General features: G+C 50.8%; 4 protein-coding genes across 4 annotated transcripts; 2 read left to right on the top strand and 2 right to left on the bottom strand.

The window, feature by feature from the left end:
* Nucleotides 1-557: 557 nt before the first annotated feature.
* V2A60_006836 (cytochrome P450) lies at nt 558-2,341 on the top strand (the record flags this gene model as incomplete). The annotated part of the gene is made up of 2 exons (XM_083258127.1): nt 558-790; nt 964-2,341. 2 exons carry the CDS (start codon nt 558-560, stop codon nt 2,339-2,341), a joined length of 1,611 nt encoding a protein of 536 aa, XP_083114253.1.
* Nucleotides 2,342-10,079: 7,738 nt separating this feature from the next.
* On the top strand, nt 10,080-11,480 carry V2A60_006835 (helix-loop-helix DNA-binding domain-containing protein; the record flags this gene model as incomplete). The annotated part of the gene is made up of 2 exons (XM_083258126.1): nt 10,080-10,318; nt 10,421-11,480. The coding sequence occupies 2 exons, from the start codon at nt 10,080-10,082 to the stop codon at nt 11,478-11,480; spliced, it is 1,299 nt and encodes a 432-aa protein (XP_083114252.1).
* Nucleotides 11,481-12,318: 838 nt separating this feature from the next.
* Nucleotides 12,319-14,529, bottom strand: V2A60_006834 (uncharacterized protein; the record flags this gene model as incomplete). Its single annotated transcript, XM_083258125.1, has 9 exons — nt 12,319-12,852; nt 12,914-13,036; nt 13,109-13,452; nt 13,518-13,638; nt 13,696-13,730; nt 13,808-13,998; nt 14,066-14,141; nt 14,219-14,267; nt 14,437-14,529. The coding sequence occupies 9 exons, from the start codon at nt 14,527-14,529 to the stop codon at nt 12,319-12,321; spliced, it is 1,566 nt and encodes a 521-aa protein (XP_083114251.1).
* Nucleotides 14,530-17,946: 3,417 nt separating this feature from the next.
* On the bottom strand, nt 17,947-19,554 carry V2A60_006833 (aminopeptidase; the record flags this gene model as incomplete). Its single annotated transcript, XM_083258124.1, has 2 exons — nt 17,947-19,217; nt 19,326-19,554. 2 exons carry the CDS (start codon nt 19,552-19,554, stop codon nt 17,947-17,949), a joined length of 1,500 nt encoding a protein of 499 aa, XP_083114250.1.
* Nucleotides 19,555-19,924: the final 370 nt, after the last annotated feature.

The raw sequence follows: 19,924 nt of genomic DNA, 5'->3' as shown, positions 1-19,924 counted from the left end.
TGATCATCTCAACCCGTCCACGCTTGGGAAGTTTACATTGAAAACCCAGGATGTCATGAAGCAGACGGCAAATCTTCTTGGTTTGCGGGCAGCAAACCGACTGCGCTCATTGTGTAGACGAAGCATCGATGCACCTCTGCACCAGATTTATCCACCGATGGGCCCATGGTGTATACAAGCAGTGTCTCGGCTCTGGAGAGTTGGCAGCGGCTGATCCCGATAACAAAAGTTCCTTGGAACAACAGCAGAGGCGTTTTTCACTTGACCATATCCTCTTAGTAAGCTTCAATATAAGGTACGTACCTTTGGTCGCTAATACCGTGCGTGTTTCGACCATCTCATCCCACGGCCTCTCCCCTGGTCTCTCTGCTCATGTTCCCCGCATCTACCACAGTCGTGTTGAGCTGCGTCATCTCCTTCTTTATTACTATTATTGCCGTCACAATTTAGCCCAGTCACAAATTAGCCCAGTCACAGCGACCCTCTCTCCGCCCAGAGACAAGTCTCGGCGCCACATGCAGCCCTGCCAGTCAACTCTGCCCAGTCAGTCATTCGACATGGGTACCGAATGGATACGTGGACAGCTTCAGGTCGTGCAATGTCCCGGCCTATCACTGCCGTATGCTACAACGGTGATTCTCAGCGTCGTTACATTGTACATTGTGTTACGATATATGTCAAGCAGAAAGCTTCACCCGAGTGAACCTACCGTCCTTGTTCCATGGATCCCATTGGTCGGCCATTTGCTCGGCATGGCGCTGCAGGGGGGGCGGTACATGAAGCATCTTGCGTATGTACTAATAGCATGCTCCTCTTTCCCATACCCTTGTCTTTATCCGTACAAAAACAGGCAAAACAAGGAACGAAGAGAGAGCCTGGTGGAGTCATCTTTACGAAAAAGAAATTAATCAGAAAGTCGGCTTGAGCCGTACAGCTTTAGCTAACCATTACTGTACGATTCAGGTTGAGAAGCCCCCATGAGCCCATTTTCACTCTTCTATTACCGGGATCCCGTATTTACGTAGTTACGGACCCATCCCTTGCTGCGGCCGTGCAGCGCAACTCCGGGGCATTGTCATTCACACCCTTGATTCCAGACATCACAAAGCGTGTCCTTGGTCTTGATGATGAGACGGTCAAGGTTGTGCGTCAAAATTTGGATCCGGGGCCTGGCGAAGCTCGGGGATTCCTTGCCGACATGCATGATCTGGTTTACCGCTCACTAGGCCCGGGCCATTACCTCGATTCGCTGAGTTGTGACGCCTCCCAGGAACTTTGTCGGCAGCTCTGCAAGCTGCAGACGAGTCTGCAACAAGGATCCTTGCACCGTGGTAGTACGGACCTTCTCTCATTAGTCCGTCACATTGTAACTACAGGAACGGCTCGTTACTTGTTTGGCGATGGCAATCCTATTTCCCAAAGACCTGAACTCGAGAGCGCTTTCTGGGACTTTGACAAGGGTCTAGGTGGGTTACTGATTGGCATCTTTCCATATATCACAGCGTGCCAAGCATATCGTGGCAGAGAAACGGTGGTCGCTGCCTTTGTCGATTGCTTGACAAGTCATCAGGATGCTGTCGCCTCCCAGGTCGTCCGGGACCGCATCAGAGTGGAACGGGAATGGGAGATGAGCACTGACATGATTGCTCGCTCTGCACTCTCCTTTCTTTTTGCAGGAATAGTCAACACTACAACCACGACATTTTGGGTAGTCGTGCGCCTTTTTGCCGACCCCGGGCTTCTTGAAATCGTACGCGAGGAAATCAAACAGGCACTTGTAGCTAGCGAGGAGCATCATGGTCCTGACACGCTCAGTATCACTTTTGTTCGCGACAAGTGTCCTACATTGTCAGCCGTACTTAAAGAATCCCTCCGAACGGGCTCAGAAAACTTTTCGGTCAGGCTCGTCACAAAGGACACCATGTTGGTTGATAAATATTTCCTTAGGAAAGGTGCCATCGTGCAGATCTCGGGTGGGGTCATTCATGCCGACAAGTCAATCTGGGGTGACGATGCAGATCAGTTTAACCACAACAGATTCTTAGGCGCGAAGGGCAGGGGCGGAGTATTTCATCCGGCTGCTTTTCGGGGTTTCGGCGGTGGAAAGACCCTGTGCCCGGGCCGCCATTTTGCCATTAACGAGATTCTTCTCTTTACGGCCATGATCGTCCTCAGCTTCGACATGGAGTCTGCAGATGGCGGTCCTATCAGAGTGCCCCCCAAGAACGACAGTGTTATGCCCGTACACATCCTCGAGCCCGCCTTTAAAGACCGGCCAAAGGTCATAATCAAACCGCGAGGTGATGGTGTGCTATTGAGCCGTCTCGTTGTCACCACGTAACGCCCCATGTTGGTATGTGCTGTGGTTTTGCTCAACACTGGATAGTAAGCGAATATCTCCAGTCTGGAGAGTGGATTTTTCTTCATATAATTTATGTAAATTGTTCTCAACCAATTGAATACCTGCTTTCGAAAATATCAGAAATTGCAGCATCGACGAAATGAGCCTGAGCTACCCTTTGTTACTTGCCGTACTACAGTCGAAGGCCGGGCAATGGCACCTCTATCTCACCACTCACTTCACCACAAGTTTTCTGCTAGATAGAGTATGCTTCTTAACTATTATGTTCATAGTTAACAACAATGAGGGAGTTCTAGCGCTTGGTACAAAGCAGATCTTAGACATCGATGTAACTGCACATGCCTACTTTGGCCTCAGAATGTACATTACATATAAAAGTATGACCGATCAGACTTGACTGTTGATTTGACATATTGGTGTGAGAATTTCGACAAAATCGGGAAAAAAATAGAGCATGATGAAGCCTTTGCACTGTCTCTATAAAGACTGGCGGATACACTGCTGGGAATGTTGCTCATGGCTAGTAGAGTTTGAATATGTATTCATCGGAATCACTTTTTTCCATGTCAATTTTTCTATTCTTTATGGCTCTAGAAATTTTCTTCGATGCATTGTACGAAACGCCCGGGCTGTTCCAGCCTTGGCGTGTTGGTGTTGAAGAATTCCGGCCCCTCTTCGAAGATGTTTACCAGATTCGCCAATCGCTGGAGCCTCCAAGACGAGCTCAACTGTTTCAATAATAAATTGAGAACATATTGATCCTCAGTTGTACGCAAGAGAAGCTCGTGACTCTTCTCTAGTTGTGCTGATGTGTCAGAACACGCAGTCATCGCGACCTTGACAAATGGCCATTAACCACAATAGGCCATAAAATAGCATACACTGCAGGATGGGGTCAGAGGGCGGATATTGGCTTGAGTTTGCCAGCATATCGGATAATCGCATCTTTGGCAAAGTCCACCCGGGAGCATATTGACAAAAAAAACAACGTTTGCGTCGCACACCGACATGCCCGGGCCGTCACCACGGACTATATCGTGATCAAGCAGCTATATGCCGTTTTAATTAGCTTTGCCAAGCCTATATTTACTTTTTGCTGCAGCCGCTGACAAATCCTGGATTGCGGTCTGAGGCTAAACCGTCGCGCACAATCATCTCACATATGAGACGCAGACCAAATAACGCGAAGCTGACAGGCTGCATCCAAGGCAGCGTATGTAGTCGCGGAATATCCGCGTTGCCAAGGAAATTCGTCTCTTTACTACGCTGCTACTGCATCTCGAAAAATTACCTATTAAGTGAGCTTTCCGTATTTTTAGAATTTCCGCGCACGTCCCGATGCTGACACTACTGCGACTTCGCGGAGCGCCTCCACGGGCGTAGCTGAACTGCAATCTTCATCAGATACACACAACTCTACGCCAGATGTCCAGGCCCTTTATGGGGCTCCCGGGTTCGGAATTCAGTATTTCCGTTTACAAACGCCACGCCAATAAAACTTAAAATTTCCTGGGCCTCGGCAGCCCACATATCTCGTTAGCAGCGGCCACCAACAACCGGGCTCCATTGAACATTGAACCCAGCTTATCGGACAAGGCATTACCACTTTTCAGCGAATCTCTATCCAGCAGGAAAAGCCGTAGCGCTTTCTCATCATGGCTCTACGAGCAAAGGCATTTGTTCCTTGGCAACTTGGTTCCTTTACATTGTTGCTGATGGTCGCTATCACGTGTTGAAGCTAGCCGCTCAGAGTCTGCAACAGACAACAAATCTGGATCAACTGATGAACCAGCTAGTGTGCAGCTAGATTTGATGTCTCTGCTTCGTAGCTTCCGTTCTCCCATCTCGTGACGGTTTTAAGATGGTCGCGTCTTTAACTATGTTGTTTCCATCTTCGTACTGGTAGAAAGTTTGCACTAAAGATGGTCTTTGCTTATAAGCCGCCCTCTGATGATGCAAATATAGCCTACTGCAGACTGTGATTAAAGTGAAAAGCAGCGCCGACTAGGGATTCCCCGAGGGGAGACTATCTTATTCTCAGTACTGTATGCACAGTCTCGTTCATTCACAGTCTCACGGTGATACCTGCTATCTGTGTTGCTTTCTGGCCAATCTGGGCGGGATGAGGACAGGCCTTTTTCACAAGAGAGCTTCATTTTGGTCACATTATTCAATTAGATGTATACAATTTCTTTTTTCCTTATTCCATCTCTTCTACTTGCTGTTGTTTCGAGGGAAATGACGTCATCGGTCGTCCTCGCTTGCACTAGTAACTATCCTATTATGAACTATATCGACTACCAAACGGCACAAGCCAAGCTTACTTTCACTTTCATGTTACATGACTAGCAAGAGCTTACAAATTAAGTGACAGGGATCAATAAGTGTATGGGTTTGGATGCGGCATCTGGGATAGCGGCGTTGACAAGAATTGAAGCAGCATCTGGAAATGCATAAATCCGGATGTGGGCACATCCGGATTCGAGTTCATGTGCATGACCATGTTTACTCTTTACTCCCCCCCCCCTCCCGGGGGGGAAACTCAGCTTCTCTCCACCAGGTAGATAGATGCTTGCATGTCGCCGGTCAGTAGACTACAATACAGTGGATGCGCTGGGCAAGCCTGCGATACATGGTAAGGATATGTGATGTGAGTTTGTTGAAACGATCTGCAAAGGTCATGCTGAAGGTAAACTGATGAGGGTCAGCTTGGGCCAAAGTGCAAGGCTCTAGAAGGGAATTCGGATGACAATTGGTTGTCCAGTGTGAGACGGTACGTGTCTTATACCCGAAAAATGCACGGAATTTGACAGGTCATTAGGATGTGTGCTTTGCAGACGTGTGAGTGCACACAGAAAGGACTTGGTCGAGGGGTCTACGAATAAAGTGAAACGGGGATTTTGGACGAAGCGAGCATCTCAATCTAGCATGGAATCAAACTCAGACATTATGCGGAAGAGCATCGCATGGTGGGATCGGCCAAGTTTCCGGGAAGGGCCAATACACCGAGTTGGGAGGGCGCGCGAAGAAGAAAAAACAAGATTAGGCTGCAGCCACACATTAATACTTTTGTGTAGATCATAACACAGATGAGACCAGATTAAGACACATCTAGGCCGAACTAGGCAAGCTAGGAGCACACCGACGTGACCACGACATAATCGTCTGAACGAGCCGCAAGACCAAGAAGTGCCGGAGGACGGTTGCTTCAAGAGTCGTTCGGCGAACTAGCCCTATTCTCGTCGACAGCGCTAGGGCGTGGGTGATCATTCATCGAATCGGTTCAGCTAATAATAATCGGAGCCAAACGATGAGACGAAAATCGATGGGCAAACACATGTCAAAGTGTGGTGATTCGACATTGAACACTTTATGAAAACTTGCCAATGCTTCATCCAGTACTGGCCGATGGTTTTCTTCCTGAATTCTTTTCTTCATTCGCCGAGCACTTTGTTTTACCAAGACGAATGCTACACCCTTTTTCACATGTTGATTAATCACATGTCTTGATCAGCGGTACGATCAGGCTAATCGTCCCAAGATCCATGCCAAACTGATTTCGCCCTGCCTAGTTGAGGGTAGCGGGTACGTGATCCAGCGCGACTAGGATGAAGGAGCAAATGACAGGGCCTGATAAGCGGAGAGCGGTTCTTGTTTCTCTGTTGGGCGGCCGAGCATGCATGGGTAATTAGTAAATCCGTTGGAAAAAAGCCACAGTCGATGGAGGAGCTGGAGCTCTCTGATCGGTTTGGGAGGTGGCGGATCTCTGTCGAGCTGCCGCGAACCCTTGGGCAGCCCACAACTGGTCCACTGACTCACTTTGGTTCAGCTTAAACGTTCGGAGTAGATGGATATCCACGACCTGCATGGTCGCTCAGTAGACTACTCCGTATCGTTTATCAAACTAGGCTACACACCAACAATAATTGCCGTTATACTACTGGGTTTCTCTCGTTAAGCACCGTTGAGGCTAATATAGTACCTCGGCTCAGGGCAGAGCAGCATTGACGGGACTTCCAACCATGTTGTGGGGGATGCAGCATGCCGACGGACATGGCATACGTTTTCTCCATTTCTCAATTTCTGGTCTTTTTCTCATCATTGCGTCATCTCGCCAACAATGAAGGGCGGCAGTCCAGAATGGCTCATCAAAATCGGGCTACCAACATAAAGCAACCCCCCTCCCCTAAACCCCCCCTGCTTGCACAAAATGCGACGCTGGGAGTCAGTGGGAACCATTACAGATGAGACTCCATGAATCATTAGAGAGAAGGGACCACATACTGGTGGTGAGTCTGGTGACTGCTTATTATACATAGAGAACTTGGTGACAACAAAACGACGGGTTCGATTGGTCAAACTTACTTCAACGTTTGGTACCTGCCGCACTGACACGGCCAGCCTGTCATTTGTAGCCGGCGACCGGACGACACTCCCGAGGCCGCGCTCATCTCAGCAGGCCAGGGCGGAAGGAGATTGCCAGCACTCGCTAGTTTCAGAGAGGCTTTCAACGGCCTTCGTCGTTACAGTGAAGTTACCATTATAGTGACGGGCAAAGTGGCACTCGAAGGCGGCTGCAATGGTAGGCAGAGCGAGCTTATTAGCGAACAGGGTCACCTATCTCGGGGCTCTCAGGGTGTGTGCGGAGGCTTGGCGCGACCAATCACGCAGGCCGTACAGGCAACAAAGCTGCTTGAACTGGATTGGAAATCGTACGATGACTCGCGCCGCAGGACGCAGGGCCAAGGCTTCGTCACCCCCCCCCCCCCCCCCCTTCTCACGGCGGTTCTGCGAGCAGCGTTTGTGCTCTCTGGTCGACCTCACGCATTCGAATCGGAGCAAGATGGGGTATCGCTCCGCCGGGTCTGCTTCGTCACTGGTCTCGGTCTCGCTTGTCATTGGCAACCTGTTCATCTCGGTCCTGGCCTGATGGATCTGATTATCCTCTAGGGAGGCCCGCCGCCGTTGCATTTTTCGAACCAGGACTTCTTTCTGCAAGCCCGTTCCCCACGCGTCAAGGGCCCAAGGTTATTAGCCACCGCGCCCACAAGGCCGGGCCCGGATTAGCACTCTACTGGTAGTCCAGCAATCCAGCTTGACAAGGGGCAGGGCAGTTGGAGAAGGAAAGCTGGGAAGTGGGACGCCAACAAGGAAACAGCAAGGATTCGAGAAATCAGTTGCCAGACACCAGCGCGCGGCGCCTCCTCTCCACGCGAAGGGGGGGTGGCCCACGACCATGCCTTGTTCCCCACCAACCAAAACCCCGCTGGCTGCTTGCGTAGCAGCGTAGATCACAGTATATCCTGAGCTGTGCAGGGATCTGGGGGCAGCAGGGGGGGCATGGGTTCGTCGAAGCCATCTGTTGGTGCGTGGCTTGTTATGAGCGAGGTTGTGGCCGAGTTACTTCGGCTGCGCCGCATCGAGAGGGATGCTGACTGAAACAAAGAAAACGAAAGAACGAGCTGTCCGCGGGTTATTATGGACATTGTCTTCCATGTTCTGCTATCTTGCCAGTTTGTTATCGCCTCCGTTGTTTTGCATGCTTGCAGGACGTGTAACGGCAACTGGCTTGCCGTCAATGCCGTTGATGAGGGACCGACACCCCCCCCCCCCCCTCCCCGTCCTCTATCCTGCGAAATCGCTTGGCGTGCGCATTCTGCTGATTGTGGCAAGTTCAGGTTGCACTAGTAGGTCTCCCGCTCCCTTTCACCACATGGGTCTGGAAAGTGACTAGACCAAAACCGACTCCAGATGGGTATGGTCGCGCATAGTTCAAGATTTGGACAGACTAGGATTGCCCGGCTATTCAAATATGCCCCCGGTTGCATAGAATGCAACGTGTCTCACTTACCACCCATAAGGCTGTTTCCCACCAGCAATGTCTAGGTTCCTTTTGGGAGAAGGAAGTCTCTTGGCCATGTTCTACCAAGTTTCTCTTCCAACTAAACCACCACCCCCCAAACCGACACCCGCAGCTTGAGACTCGGTTGAGCCGGGGGATCGGAACAGCCAATTGAGGCCAGGAATTGGCCAGGAACCCCATTTCTTGCGGCATTCGCCAGAACGCGAATAAAAAAGACGTTTCAGTATGGGCCAGGTGGTCTTCCCTATTTCTTCTCTAATCTGACCCTCTCTCGTCTCCTATTGCCGGCTCATCCTGGATCCACTTGCAACGCATACTTAAAACTGCGTCGATCGCACCGTCCATCCCAGCCATGTATAAGTGCTTGTACAGTATTAGTAGATTATTACGAAATTTGTCAGTATTTTTTTTTTCCAAATGTCATCTTTCCCATTAAAAAAAAATGACAGATACCCTGGCGCAATAATAGCCATCGCGTTACTTAATCGGAGATAACCGATACGCGTTGGCGCTTGGCAAAACTCTACTTGGCCAACGCCGGCGCAGAAAATCGACATGTCCCCCCTCCACTCCCTGCTTTTTCTCGAGTTCAGCTGAAGGTATGCAGTCTAAAATTCCCCTAGTGTCCGTCCTGGAAGCCCGCCGGAAAGAAAAGAAAAAAAGAGCCCCCTTTTACTGGGTGGTGAGAGCGTAATTCCCGGCGCTTCACCCTCGCACCCAGCGTGTAGCTCAAAGTCCTCCCTTTTCCAGCCCTCTTGGCCAGCCCAGTTGCCCAGCCTGTCTGCCACCACTTTATCAGTACTACTTCCCCCACCTCATCTCTCAAGGATCATGCGGTGCCGAGGTCTTCAGTGATTGCCCGTTGCCCTGTTGCCAGAAACTCGGCAGGTATCCTCCGGGAATCCACAATGCATGGGTGTGCGTGGACAGTGTCCCCAGTCTCTCTTGGTGGTGCGTGCCTGTGCCCTCGTCGGCGGAGCAGGAGTAAAACAGGAAGCTGGTCTAGCGCCGTTTACTCTCTCACCTCTTAAGCTACTCGTCTTAACGCCCCTCACCGTAATGCTTCAAGCTTGGCCCCTAACTGCGCGCCGCCACTCAGCTGCCCAGAGGACAGAATACCTAGACACTGACTAGCAATCAGTCTTAGCTCTGCTCTCGTTCCGCTCTGATCATCGGTTTATAACGATTTGTTACCTGTTACATTGACTCTAAACTGTGCTCACAAGTTCCGATCTTGTACCCGTCTTGGAGCCCTCTTTAAGTCTTACCTCCCTCCCTTCCCCCACTACCAACCGTTCCGTTCCTTGTCAGCAACTTGAACCTTGAATATACAGTTGTTACAACAGAACTCATGTTCTTCCCCGTACTAGTCAAAAGCCTTCTCTTTGCCTCTTCTCGGACATTATTCGTTTCGACCCGCGCGTTGCCACAAGCGCTCTATGGCAGGCGCTTCCCGACTTCCACCTCCACCAAGACAATTCCCTAACATTACATCAAGTTCCGGGAGGGACCTTGTACAGCAATAAAGAGATTTTTTTGGGAAAGAAGAATCGACAAACGCTTCTTCTCGGTTACAACGAACGCACAAAGCTTCGTTGCGCCTGTTTATACATGTCGCTGCAACTGTGTCCGGCGCCTCCGTCTCTTTCAAATATCCCCTCTTGCGACCGCAACACTTGCACATATTTGAATTGTGCCGCGTCAGTGCAGACAGAGCTGGCTTGCTCTACGTTTGCTTCTAGCATGGACGATCCCAGGTCGCTGCGCCTCAATTTGGACGCACCGGCCTTGGGCGCTTCAATGAATAACGCAAGCGCCAGTCCGTCCCCCGGAGTCCAGTCAGCCTCGATCGTCATGGCCACTTCACCTTACCCGAATCCGCCCCCATCAACCTTATCAGGACAGACAATCTCACCCAATACATCTTATGAAAGAGATCCTAAGCGACTACGAGTTCTAAGCAGCCATTCGAGTGGTGTCTCTGGAGCCTCGGCCGATGTGGGCGACTTGGCGGAACATGGGAGCATTGACGGAGCACACGAACATCTCGATATGAACTATTCGCAACATTCTGATATAGTTGGCCAGTCAAAGTACGTGAAATTGGTCTCCCTCTCAATTGTGTCTGCGCCGAGGTCCTTAATCAATCAAAGTTTAGTGTTGTGTAGTCAAACAAGCTAACCTGACCGTGTCAGTTCTGCCGTGGGGGTATCGACGTCGTCTACAATGCCAACCGACGCATACCCAGTTGTAGGAGCACCGTACTGGAGTGGCAATTCTGTCAGCGCGGAGGTGACTGACAAATCTGACCCGGAGGCTAGAGATGGTCATACCCGTCTCGCGCAGATACCCAACCACACAGAGTCTCAGATTTATGGAAACGGCACGGTGTGGGATAACCAGGGCATGTCTATATCGATGAATCCAATTCAACAATATATTCCAAGAAGAATGGTCAACAACTCTTGGGAATCCGATATAGCGCACCACCATCAATCGCAACCACAACCGCATCCACAGATGCAGCCCGATAGCAGTCTTGCATCGCCATACGAATCGTCCTCGGGCGCCAGCAACACCGCACATATGTTTAGCGACTATTCCGTCGTGAATGGTCCGTCACACCGCATTATTCCCTCCAACGGATACGAGACTTCTGCCAGCGGGATCTCGACACCAACCACACCGCATCATGCGCCCGGTCCGGCCTCTGGCTGGCCGCAGACTGCTTTCCACGGCCCCGGCGGCAGCATGGGAGGCGGCCGGATAGCAGCTGCTACCGGCTCGGTCAAGGACATCAAGCCGAAAATCCTGGCGTCCTCGGCGTCGGGCCTGGCCAGGAAGAGCCCGGTGCAGCAACAACAGCGAGCGGCCACGCCCACGAAATCCGAACGAGCCAAGTCAGGCGACCGCACCACCCACAACGACGTCGAGCGCAAGTACCGGACGAATCTGAAGGATCGCATTGCCGAGCTCCGGGCGGCCATACCCGCCCTGCAGGCACAGCATGATGCCGAGTCCGACGGCACGACGAGCAACGCGGCGCCCAAGGTCAGCAAGGGTACTGTCCTCAGTAAGGCTACGGAATACATACAGCAGTTGGAGCAGGCCAACCGCTTAATGATGAATGAGCACCAGCATCTCATAGACCGCTTACACGCTCTCGAGGCAATGCTTCAGAATGGCGGGGCGCGTCCGCCTCAGTACACATCGAATCATGGCATGAACATGTTCGACCCTCGAGGCTTTAGCTAGCTTGATACTGCAATCAAAAGAGCCCTTCTTTGGCGGCCACTCAACCGAATCCGGGCAGTTTCTGTCACTACCAGGCACAATAAGGCTCACAAGTACGCCAGTCCGAACAAATGAAAGCCCCGGCCATCAGCATCTGATTACAGCCACCTTGTCACCAGTGTTAGCTCGACCGAGCCGGCAGTGACTTATTCCCCGTCAGTTTCACGTTTCCATAAGGCGTGGGTCAGACTACAGGGGCTTAAACCTCCACAGTTGGGGCATTCGCTATCAACAAGATGCAGCGCGCTGATGTCTGCGGAATGCTATGCCCACGGCCAACTTTCAAGTGGGGATAAAGCGCCGTCGAGATATTAATTTTGACTTTCAGGTGGGCCATTAAATTTAATGAATGTCCGGTCACACCCTATCACTACAGATCGTATCTGGCAGTTAGAGCACCTCGCAGTTATATCCAAGCCTTTTTATATACGATGGTTTGTACTCTGCACATAGCACGATTTGCTTTTGGTATTTGGTTACGTTTAGTATCGTAATGCTTACATAGTATATGGAGAACCAACATGAAGAAGAAGTATGGAGTTTACACTAGTTATAAGGGTTACGCAGCGAATGAAGACTGGTTTAATACAGTTTTACTTTTTTATCACATTTTTCTACTGTCTATTCCGTAGCCAGAAGCGTTGAGGTGCATATGCATATATTCTATGGGCTGAACCCGAAATTTTAGTATAATTGATTCCTTCGCCAACAATCTTATCCCAATTCAGCTACAAATGCCACAATACACGCCATCCTTTTGCTAGATGGTAGTACCATGGCTGAAGGCCTGATAACAACTTCAGGCCCTACTCATGTCCTCTGCATCGAGTGTCTCTTGAATTTTCTTGCTTGGAAGCCATTTATCTGACGGTATCAGCCACCATGACAGGAATGCAAAGATGGTGACAATGGCCATGATGACTGGGGCATAGTTGAGAGTCTCAGCCGTGACAGGGAACACGTAGGGCGAGTACAATACAGCCACTACCCAGCCATTCCACAGGACCGAAATTGCCTGAAATGGCTTGCTTAATCGACCGAGGCTCCAGGCAGGCTTTGGGAATTTTTTGGGCGTCAGAAAAAGGCGGCCCAGACAAATCAGTCCATAGGCGGCGGCCGAAGGCACTCCAGAAGCCGAGACTAGCGACGTGAATGCTACAGACGACGGTAATATCGTGCAGGTTACGATGGCGGCAACCCCCCAGACGACAAGAATAGCGTTCCGGGGTTGGCCATTCACCGTCTTGGACACCCACGCCGAAAACGGCAGGACACCATCTCGAGCAACAGCAAATACCAATCGTGATGCAGCGAGAACCGCAATCGCCGTGTTCTATCGCGAGCTGATCAGCCTCAAATTCATGACAAGGAAGTCGCGTGATGACAGAACTTACAAACCACAGTGCAATGATGCAGATGATGTTCATGAAAATGTGTCCGCCATCACCAAGAATAGCAGCATACAAGGGTACAAATGGCTGAGCGCCACCAAATGAGAAGAGCGTCTTGGCGTCAGGCTGTCGATTTTGTCAGTACAACAGCCGAAAAAAAGACTGCTCAACAGCACATCTCAAATCACAACTACTCACGACACAAAATAAAAAGAGGATGACAACCACGAATCCGCCCAGGCCACTGGCAACGGTACTCCAGAATATTCCTCTTGCGGCTGATAGGCTGGCGTTCTTGGTCTCCTCGGCGACATGGCCAGAGGCATCGAACCCGATCAAGATTCCTGCCGTGGCAAGATATGACAGGCACCAGTTCCAGCCGGCTGGCGCCCCGGTGCCGTTGTAGGTCGTCATAAAGGCATCGTGTGCTGAGCGGAAGCCAAAGGTCTTGCTAGTCGCGATAGGTAGCCAGACCAGGTTCAGGACAAAATCGAGCAGGACTGATATAGTAGACAGATAGAATATCCACTTGAAGTATTTCGCTACACGGCATGTCAGCAAAACGTACTGCAATCGAGGCAAGCCCGATGCTTTTTTTTAAACTGACGAGGTAAAAGATTCCAGATGGCAGCGAATGCCAGCATTATCTCAGTGGCAATCCACTGCACAGCGCGGAATTTGATACTGGAGCTATCTGATGGGAAGTCGAGTTCGAATACAGTGATTTCCTGCTCGGCAAGAGTCAGCGCGCCGGAGCGCAGTCAAGCACCATTGGCGAAACCTACCGACAGCATGTAGTTGACAGCAGCCTGGGTATTGCCTGGGACCGGGGGTCAGCAACCGGACGTGTGATGCCGAGTATTCCGGCATTGGATTTTTTTTAATATCTTGGCATACTTGCACAAAATGTAGTCCACGCCATGGTACTCCACCATGCGACGACGTAGCCAAAGAGGCGCCCATATCGAGGTCCGCCGGCTTCCGCAGCCCAGAGATAGATGGACCCGGCAAGGGGCAGGGATGAGCAAATCTCGGCAATGACGGCCGCGGTGATGAATGTGAAGACGCACGTCACAATAAAGCTCGTCCTTTGCATGTTTGCATCAGCACCTTTCTTGCCCCGGGCTCCTCCCGGTACACACACAAGCTGCTTACCAGTAAGCCAAGTTTCCCCCTGCAGCAATGCCGGTGGAAAAGGTCACACGGACGCCCCCGATAAAGTACAGGGCAGCTTGATATCCAAAGTCAGCCCCCCCTTTGACGCTTCATTGGCGAGTATATCAAGCAACAGAGGGTAGGTATACATACCAAAGCTTGTCGCAAAGTTTTGGAAGGCGTTCAGTGATCGGTGCAAGACCTAATCACCCGTCAGTACTCTTCTTGGGGATTTTTGGACCCTTGCGACAAGTTGTCGCGTGTCATTCGCCATACTGGCTTATATCCGAGATTTTCCTTGAGGGGTTTTGGTTAGCCAGCAGAAACAATTCAGGTTAGGTTTTGCAAGATTCGCGGGACGGGCACGTTACCAAAACTCGCTCGTCTCGCCTCGCCTCGCTGTCCAGCTCTACAACGGCCCGGTCTTTGGCGTGGCTCTGCCGCTGATCAAGTTCCGGGGCCATGGCTTTTGACAATGCATGAGGGAGGTTCTCGAATTTGCCCGAGCTGACGTCGCGCTAGTGTGAAAAATAGAGTTTTGTAGGATCCAAATATACCAACGCCGGTTTAGTGCTATATCAGCGAACGGGGGATGGATAACTAGCCTGAGGAAAGGGTCTCTCTTATTTCCGCGTATTTTGTATATATTTTGTATATATTTATTCTTTTATTTTTTTTACTTTTGCTAAACCAAGTTGCTTCCCGCATCACCCGCGACATGGCAGCACCCCGGGCGGCGCTATTTCCCAAGTAATGAGCCAGGGTTTGTGTCGCTAGTTATACCAGTACATGTATTATAGAGGCTCGATTATCGTAAACAAAATGTCTAGAACTAACGATCTTGGGTGTGGCACTGGGTCTCAATCACTCCACACCCAACTGCCAAGATTGTTAGTTTTAGACATTTTGTGCATCAACAGCAAAGATTCACGCGCCGCCGTCTCAGCAAACTTTTCTGCACTAATTCCATAAACTTGCCAGGTACCTACTGTTTCGGTTTCGCCCGCTCCTGAGTTGAAGGCCTTGATAAAATGCATCGAGTGCTACTCCATACTCAAGAGTAGCCAAAAGTTCTTGTGAGGACATCCGTGCATCCAATAAAACTGTGGCTCGGCGAAATAGTGGAGGAAACGGTGGCTATACGAGACCCAATAAGTAAGGAATGGGGCAGTAAGAAAGTTTCTGTCAAGTTTCATCATTCTATTTAATATTATGCTTGAGTGAAGCTAGGCATCGTTCTCGGCCTGTTCCATTTCGTCAAATGTAAAGCCGAGTCCCAGGGTGTCATCTGTCGCATCACTGGCCTTGCGCATAGACTACAGCATAAGCAGCTCACCACCAAGGCCTCGTCGGAGCTCTTTGCGCCCGAAATCATGGAAGAAAAGACGGAGCTCGTTTCGGCAATTTCCTCTGTTCCTTCGTGTGAGAATGCGGTGTGGCTCGCTTTCACGACTGGTGGTCAAGCATGTTTGGCAAACACAGTCAAGCTCTCCTGCCATCAAGTCAGTGGCAAAGACCACGTCCTAATCAAAGCATTATAGTCAAATGCCGTACACTTATTCCCTTTTTTGCATTTTTCTTTTCCATGGTCTGCAAGAAGAGGGTATATGCGGAGATGCAGAGCCCGTTTCTGGCTAATGGAAGCGACTGCAATCACAAGACAGGCCTTGAGACTTTCGAGCCTGCACTCTCAAAGTTTGCAGCTGCTGTTGTAGTAAGTCCTAATCTCGGGCAGTTTAAAGGCATCATTCTTTTGGGTTGCGTTGATATGAGCGTTTCATTGGCCTCGGTATTTCGCGCGCAAGTACGAAAAGTCCTCAAGCTGCGCAGCCCAGTTGATACTATACAACCCGATACCGGGTCAGACAGTTTTCTTTGGATGGGAGTATGCTTTTTGTGTTTTTTTTTTTTTGGTATTTTGGTTGTGAACGGTATGCGGTAAGACATCTGCAGAGTGTCAATATTGCTGCAGCAATCAGCCCGAGGTGCCATCGTATTTGGTTGCCCAGTGTGGGATGATTTACGTAGCTTTCGTGGTTGCTATACAGAACGGTCTCACAATTCAGTTAATGGTTTCACTCATTGCCAGCCGCTAGCTGACTTCATCTCAGCTCTGCCTTCCATAGGGGCGGTTCACAGCGTTCCTTTCTGTATATAGCAGATGTCATGGCGATGAAGCAGCACCTGGTCTTCATGTGTGCATCAGTAGAGTCTCAGATCCCGCGGCCAATGCAGCAGAAGCCTTGTCCGTCATTTCGAACGTTTCGATTTAGAAAAAAAAAAAGAGAATTCGTCACCTCTGCTCGGCTGCCAAACACTTACGTCTCTTTCATCAGCCAATTAGTTGAAAACCCCGTTCACAGCGCCTATTCTCATTCCTATACATCACGATCACGGAACAACGCCATGAGGTTAGTACTGCGCTCCTACTTTCAGTCGTCATTAGGTTTGTTTGCTGAAACCGAGGATGACTCTTCATCCATATCCTCGATGCTCTAGCAATAATGTTCTTGGTTCGGGGACCATAATGCTCAAACATGCTTCCGAGTTTATCTGTTGCTGTCCGCAATAAAGCAGAGAGTCGACTCTGCGGAAGCCAGACCAGAACTGTGTCGTGTTTCACTGTGCCGGCTGGTGAATCTCGCGTCGCCGAGGCGGACCTTTGCTTCATGCTCAGTGTCTCGACCGCAACGCCGATCATTGATGCATCCCGGAATTCGCGAATGCTCTTCATTGTGTCCCTCGAAGTCGTAGGAGACGATTTCGGGTGAGGCTCTGCATCTAGCGATGCGGCAAAACAATGTTGCGCCAACCGATCTTTCCAACGGCGGGATATTGTTGTCGTACGGTACGAGGTAGATGGTGAGCTCATCGGGCTCGCGTAGAAATGTCAGGGCGACGACATGCTCCCGCACTGAAGGGACATTTCTAAGCGACAATGTATCTGAGTGGCTTCGGCAAGCTGCTCGTGAGGTGGAATGTCAATGCTTGATGCAGGCAAAGGGGCAGTAGAGATGCATCTTTGATATAGAAGCTGGAGATTCGGGGGGTAACGCGCTCGCAGCGCGTGACAGTAGGGTGGGCTTGCTTTTGCTCGTGGTCGGGCTACCATATTGGTGTCACATTGTCAAGACAAACGCGCTGAGAGTGTTCCAGATTGGTAGGCTAGGTGAGACTTCTTCATCGCGTGTGGTTTTTGGCCATACTGTACTGAGTACTCCGTACTCCGTAGTGTTATTAGCCGCCCATTATACAATAGATTCTATTTTTGTCGACATTAAAAAAAAAAGAGTTGCGATCTCCAGCAATAATCACAATTCTCAGCCACGGATCACCTTAATACATGGGGTCAAAGTCATCGCGATGATCCGATGAGGTACCATCTAACTAGTGTGCGCCGCGTGCAAGCGTACATCACGACACACACCGGTGCCCAAATATAGCAGTTCTGGCAAAGTGGTAGCCCAGTGCGGCCGAATTCCCGATCGCCAGTTATAAGACTGACGACAGCATTTTTTTTTTTAGAAAAGATACTGGACAGCCGCAGGGCGACGAGATTTCCTGGCAATGTTTCCATTAGGCCTCTAATGTGATCTAGGTCGACAACTACCGGGTAGCTTGGCCGGAGAGAAGGCTGCTAGTTTGTACAGCCTGATGTTCAAAACACAGGTTATTCTTGCGAGGCCAAAGGAGCTCCAAAAACAAAGCCTGATAGTCGGCAATGTAATGGCATGCTCTATGACCGTGTACTTGAACCAATAATGAGTGGCTGAATATTGAAGCAAGGTTCATGAGAACATCATCGAGGAAGCGCACCATCATCTCGACGATGCGCAAGTTGAAATTATACTACATTATATACACTGGAGATGCCCCTTTCTCTATGCGCGGAGAGCCTCGATATCAGCAACCTCCTTAACCGCTTCTGTGGTGAGGATATACGGCTCAGTCTCGTCAACGCAAATGCTGTCCTCAATGCGCACGCCCATACCACGAAAGTGGGCGGGCCAGCGCTCGTCGTCGGGCACGTACACGCCAGGCTCAATAGTGACGCAGTGACCGCGTCGGAGGAGCTCTCGTCGCGGATAGCCTGGGCAGTCGTGCACATCGAGACCGATGTAGTGACCGACATGATGAGGAAACAGTTGGTCAATGTTGGCGTTTGAGACGTCGAAGCCTATCGAGCGTAGTGAATCAACAAGCCCTCGTACCGTGACACCGTGAATGTCCTCCAGCGACATGCGCGCGTTCTGTCGGCAAAGCGCGACGCTATTCCGTTGAACAGTAAGCACAGCTTCGTACAGATCGCGCTGCGCGGCGGTAAATCTGCCGGTAACCGGCCATGTTCGAGAGATGTCGGTAATGTATGTGCCATATTGGCCACCGGCGTCTACGAGAATGAACTCGCCCTCGCGGAAGACGTTGTTGTTGATGGTGTAGTGAATACAGTTGGCGCGTTCACCGCCTGCGACTACAGGAATGTATGCATTACCTTCGCAGCCGTTGACGGTGAATTGGTAGTCCAAGAAAGCATGCAAGTCTTTCTCTCGACTCCAAGATCGTCGCATAGCATCGGTGATGGCGCGCCCTGAAATCTGCCCCGCCCGACGCATGTTGGCCACCTCTGCGTGGCTCTTGACGACCCTCAGTCTGTTCATGATCGGATACAATGGTGTGCGGGAGGGCCAAGATGTCTTGCCCGAGAACATGTCCAGGAGAGAACTCTTGCTAGTCTTTTCTGTGGGCTGCGCGTCGGCATAGATGGAGGTTGCGCCGTTGAGGATATCCGGAAGCAATGAGCCCATGCCGTCTATTGAGTAGGCCTCATCGGCATTGAAAATGTCCTGAGCAGCCTGTACACCATTGCGGTAGCCGGACCATTGCTCGTCTCTAGGGTTCTTGGGCTGTACGAAGAGCCGAAATACGTAGTCGCCGGTTCTGGAGCCCGTCTTCTCCAGGACGGCAACCGCCTCGGGCTCCTCCCATCCTGTGAGCCAGAAGAAATTTGACTCTTGTCTATAAGGGTAGAAGACAGCGCCGGATTTGTATTGGAGAGATGCAGCGTGAAGCACTACCACGGCTCCCTGGGGAAGTAGGTCGACGAGGGCAGCGCGGCGATCGGCGTACTCTTGGGCGGAGATTCCCAGCGTCACTAGACATGAATAACAGGATACGGGTCAGAAATTGGTTGGAAGATTAAGCACGGCATGTTTGCGGGCATGCGGGAAAAACAGAAAATAAAAATGAGGACGTGACCAACATTCGCCAGGGTTCAAAATGTGGGGGTGAGTTTCGTGGACTGGTTGCCCGAATTGAAAATCGGCTGCAGAAACAGAAGCATACTGCCTTTGGGGGTGAGTTGAGAATAAGCGTGTAGGGCTAATATTGCCACGAGAAATGGTGGACCTATTGAGTCTCGGAAGGGCAGCGGCGCAAATGGCTGACGGGCGCGACACGAGGCGCCGGAATGACGGTTGATGGAGCTTCATTTTAGGAGAGGAATTGAGATGGAGAAGCTCCGGCCATGGCCAATGATGAGAGATCGGCAAGGAAAACAGAGCGTAGGGCTAAAAACACGCGGGTGAAAAGGGCAATGGGGACGTTGCGCCGATGTGCAGTCTGCGAGACCGAGGGCAGTTGAAGTCGGTGATGATGTCGAGAGCAAGTTTGCGGCTCAAGCCGGAGCGGTTGTGCTGCTCGGCACAAGCTACCTACATACTGGTATGTACAGTAGTCGGTAGGGAGGCGGGCGTGCACAAAACAGAGCACAATGCTGGTTGCACCGAAAGATTGGGGCTGTGGCTGCTGAGCTAGCGGTTGTTGATGACGGATGCGAGTGCTGGTTGGCTGCCGTTGTGG

Source organism: Cordyceps javanica, chromosome 4, assembly GCF_051103115.1.
Source record: "Cordyceps javanica chromosome 4, complete sequence".
Classification (NCBI taxonomy): domain Eukaryota; kingdom Fungi; phylum Ascomycota; class Sordariomycetes; order Hypocreales; family Cordycipitaceae; genus Cordyceps; species Cordyceps javanica.
Note: the sequence above shows the minus strand (reverse complement) of the source record. Positions and strands in the feature narration are given on the sequence as shown.